This window comes from Setaria italica, chromosome III, assembly GCF_000263155.2.
Source record: "Setaria italica strain Yugu1 chromosome III, Setaria_italica_v2.0, whole genome shotgun sequence".
In the NCBI taxonomy this organism is placed as follows: domain Eukaryota; kingdom Viridiplantae; phylum Streptophyta; class Magnoliopsida; order Poales; family Poaceae; genus Setaria; species Setaria italica.
Window position 1 is genome coordinate 22,182,470 of NC_028452.1, and position 4,424 is coordinate 22,186,893.

At 44.2% G+C, this 4,424-nt stretch overlaps 1 protein-coding gene across 1 annotated transcript; it reads left to right on the forward strand.

Moving 5' to 3' along the window:
* On the forward strand, nucleotides 1-3,860 carry LOC101755121 (probable glycosyltransferase STELLO2; the record flags this gene model as incomplete). Its single annotated transcript, XM_004963735.2, has 3 exons — nucleotides 1-1,325; nucleotides 2,716-2,842; nucleotides 2,935-3,860. Coding segments are annotated over 3 exons (1,929 nt in total), but the record flags the coding sequence as incomplete, so codon positions are not given.
* Between the last annotated feature and the right edge of the window lie 564 nt (nucleotides 3,861-4,424).

Sequence of the window (4,424 nt, forward strand, 5' to 3'; positions counted from 1 at the left end):
GCGCTGGCCGCGCTCGCGCGCGTCAAGGGGTGGCAGCTCCTCGCCGTCGGCGACTCCCACACGCCGACCGGGTGGGAGCTCAAGGGCGCCATCTTCCTCTCACTCGAGCTGCAGGCGCAGCTCGGGTACCGCTCCGTCGACTTCCTGCCCTACGGCTCCCACGTACGCAAGACGGCGGGCTACCTCTTCGCCATCCAGCACGGGGCCAAGGTGATCTTCGACGCCGACGACCGCGCCGAGGTGCCGGGCAACGATCTGGGGAAGCATTTCGATGTGGATTTGGGATCTGGAGTCACCAACCACCCCGTGCTGCTCCAGTACAGCCACGCGGATCCCAATCGCACGGTGGTGAACCCCTACGTGCACTTTGGCCAGCGATCGGTCTGGCCGCGGGGGCTGCCACTCGATAAGGTTGGAGAGGTGGCACATGAGGTGTTCTACACCGAAGTGTTCAGTGGCCGGCAGTTCATTCAGCAGGGGCTGTCAGATGGGTTGCCGGATGTGGATGCTGTGTTCTACTTCACTCGGAAGCCACCAACTTCGGCATTTGATCTGAGGTTCGACTCAGAGGCCCCAAAGGTCGCGCTACCACAGGGCATGATGGCACCAGTGAACTCGTTCAATACATTGTTCCAGTCACCAGCTTTCTGGGGACTCATGATGCCGGTGTCTGTGAGCTCAATGGCAGCAGATGTGATCCGTGGGTACTGGGCGCAACGGATCTTGTGGGAGATTGGTGGATATGTGGCTTTCTATCCACCAACTATTTACAGGAAGGATCATATTCAAGCGTACCCATTCGCAGAGGAGAAGGATCTGCACGTGAATGTTGGTCGGCTGATCAAGTTCCTGAATGAGTGGAGGTCGAACAAGAGGACGCTGTTTGAGAAGATTCTTGATTTGAGCTATGCCATGGCTGAGGAAGGGTTCTGGACAGAGCAGGATGTTAGATTAACAGCTGCTTGGCTTCAGGACCTGCTTGCTGTGGGCTATCGGCAGCCTCGGCTCATGTCATTGGAGATTGACAGGCAGCGGGCAACCATTGGAGAGGGTGACATGAAGGAGTTTGTGCCCAAGAAGCTGCCATCTGTGCATCTTGGGGTCGATGAGATTGGTACAGTTAACTATGAGATTGGAAATCTTATTAAGTGGAGAAAGAACTTTGGAAATGTTGTGATGATCATGCATGTTAGTGGGCCTGTGGATCGCACGGCACTTGAATGGAGGCTGCTTTATGGAAGGATTTTCAAGACGGTCATCATTCTTGCTGAGCAGAGCAATGCAGAGCTTGCTGTTGAACGCTCTACACTGTCACACGCTTATAAGTGAGTGTTTACTACGCCCAATAACTCTTTTCTTACTTCTTTATAACTCTTCTTCAAACATGATTTACACTTGATAGAAAATTCAACTGCGTAGATGTTAATAGAATATGCCAGAGCAATGCTGTTTAATTCCTTAACCAATTTGTCAGAAATAGGTTCCTATTAATCACTTAGGGTGGCACATTTTGTGAACCTTAACAAACGATTCTTGAAGCTTTGGCCTATATGGTTGCATCTCATAAACATGTGTATCCACATTCATAAGATCGAACCTGGACATACTTGATGACAGTGTGAGCCCCATTGCTAATAGTGTAGAATTTGTACTAGTGTATCTTCTCTTGATGACAAGCTCAGGCTATCTGCAAATAGAGTTATAAACTTGCTAAACTGATTTGATCTCTGATCCATTTGAACCAATAAACATAGTACTATTATTTCATTGTATTAGCATAGCAATATTTTTTTTTGGGCACATTGAAGCTTTCTGCACTGTTTATGGTCATTGTCTCTGTGATCTTATGTGTGACATTGTGATGTTTAGGCAATGAGAATCCATTTCTTTTTTCCATTTGAGTTATAGATGCCCACAATTCATTGAAAAATGCCTCCATTTCCTTGATCATCCATATGTGTCTTACATCAAGACTTTGCATTTGATTTGTGTGGTGACCTGATTAGACTAATTGTGGCATGGGTGTACCTTTCTACTGTAAGAGCTGAATATAAAGCTCAGGTTAACTTAGTGTTTGTACTTCCTAGTATGTAACCTAACAACAAAATGGTGGAGTTATTAGAAGGTAGCAATCAATTAGATCAATTTTCAATGAGGCTGGATAAACCAAGAGTTCAACCATGAATTCTCATGAAATGGCATCAATGTGTATAGTTGTCCTACCCTGACCATGGGAATTTAACAGATAGACACCACCACATGCCACACTGGAATCCAAAACATGCTTGAAGCCATGGACAGCTTCTGAACCCTTGGATTCAGCATACATGACTTCTTTTTTCTGTAACTTAAATTGCACTGGGTCCTGAAAATTAACCTGTGTTCGAATGTACATCGGCTCTTTTTTTCCCTAAAAAATACATTGTTAACTACTTTTAGTAAAAATTTCTGGGTTTAATGTGTGGGAGATAATCTATGCCAGACTAATTGTTTATAACATTGAAGTTGACTAGTGTAAATTGTGCCATCCATGAGTCCTTTTTTAGTGCTATTCGGGCAATTTTTGACTTATATGTGCTTTAGGGGTGAATCTAATGTATGTTGTTTTTCCTTAAATCGAGTGTAAATCATTTTATGTTCTTTAGAATTCTGTTCACTGGATAGTACAATACTGCCATTTTTGCTAATCGTACTTGAACTCTTATGTTTCATCAGGTATTTGCCCAAGGTCTTCGAAAGATATAGTGGTGCAGATGGATTTCTCTTCCTTCAAGACCACATGATTCTAAACTACTGGAACCTGCTGCAAGCCGACAAGGACAAACTTTGGATCACAAATAAGGTTTGTATACTGTACCTTTGCAGTTCTCGCCACCTATCTCTTATTGATGGCTCATAATACTATAGGATTCACGTTATACTTTATGATTGCAGATTGCACATTCTTGGGTTACTGTCCCACTGGAGAGCAATAAGGAGGAATGGTTTGTAAAACAGGGTGCACTGGTGAAGCAAGTCATTGGCAATTCCCCAGTTCATTTCCAGACGAACTATAAGGAAAACATGGGCGAAGAGAAGATCGCATTTTGTGGCAGTGAACTCTTCTATGTGCCCCGGCGATTTGTTGAGGACTTTGGTGATCTTGTGGGTCTTGTTGGCAGTTTGGATTTGCATCACAAGATTGCAGTCCCGATGTTCTTCTTGGCGATGGACTCGCCTCAAAATTTTGACTCTGATGCTCTGGCTGGAACAGTGTTCAAGACCCAGTTGCCAGCCAATGCAACATTCTCAACTATTTATACAGCTCAAGCACCTGCTGTTTTCCCTGTGAAAGTTATGAATGAGATTGATTTCATAAAGGTGATTCGGCTGATGTCCAAAGGAGACCCTCTTCTGATGGAGTTGGTATAAGGATACAATCTGTAGTTGAAGTGCACGTTTATCCTTGAGGCCACGAGGACAGAGTATACAAAGCATAGTTTTGTGTTTTCTGGGGGTTTCTCCATTACTGTTGTAATTTCATTTATTCTGTTCATTCTGTAGCTGTTCATTTCTCTGCTGCTGTATATTGGTGTATCATTAGTGACAAGGTTACTGAGGATCAGCTCGGTCCAGCTGTCCTGCTGAAAGAAAGGACAGCCCCAGCTACGAGTTCACGCAGAAGAGCTTCAACCTGGCCAGCTGCTATTTTGCAAGATTTTTGGGGTTGCCAATAGTAAAGATCCACACTTGAGCAATTTGCTGTACCATTCAAATTTGACAAATGAAACTGATACAAACTCTTAAAGAGGGGCATCTCGTGTTCATTACAGATAGCATGATATAATGGAAGTTGGCTATTGTTGCAAGTTGGAAGAGAAGATTTTGTGAGTAATTTTTTTTGTCAAAAGATAAAAGATACGGAATTACTAACCAACACTCGAGTGTTTTTCTTTTCCCTGTTCACTCGATTGTTTCTTCAAGCAGATGTTTGATGTGGGCTGTATTTGTTCGTTCTCAATTTTGATTTCTGTAATACGGCCCACTCCATGTTGGCTCCTCAACGAATTTTTTTTATTTTATATTTTTTTTCGATTTTGCAGAAATATATAGTTGAATAAAAAAATTGTAAATTTTTTTCGATTTTGCAGAAATATATAGTTGAATAAAAAAATTGTAAAAATGGGCTTATACCGCCGGTTGCGAGCAGTAAGGGCCTGACTCCCCCTATGCCGATCCCTGCCGCCGTTTCAGTAGGCGGGAGAGCCTTAGCGCTGCTGCCAAAGTAGTGCGCGCGCGGATCGAGGAACCTTCGCCGGTTGAAACAGCGGTAAGGATCCTTACCGCCGGATGAACCGGTGGGGGTTCTCCCTATAAAACCGACGCCGCAACAGCCCAAACAAAGAGGGGAAGGGGAACCAGAGAGAGAAAGAAAACGAGGAAAG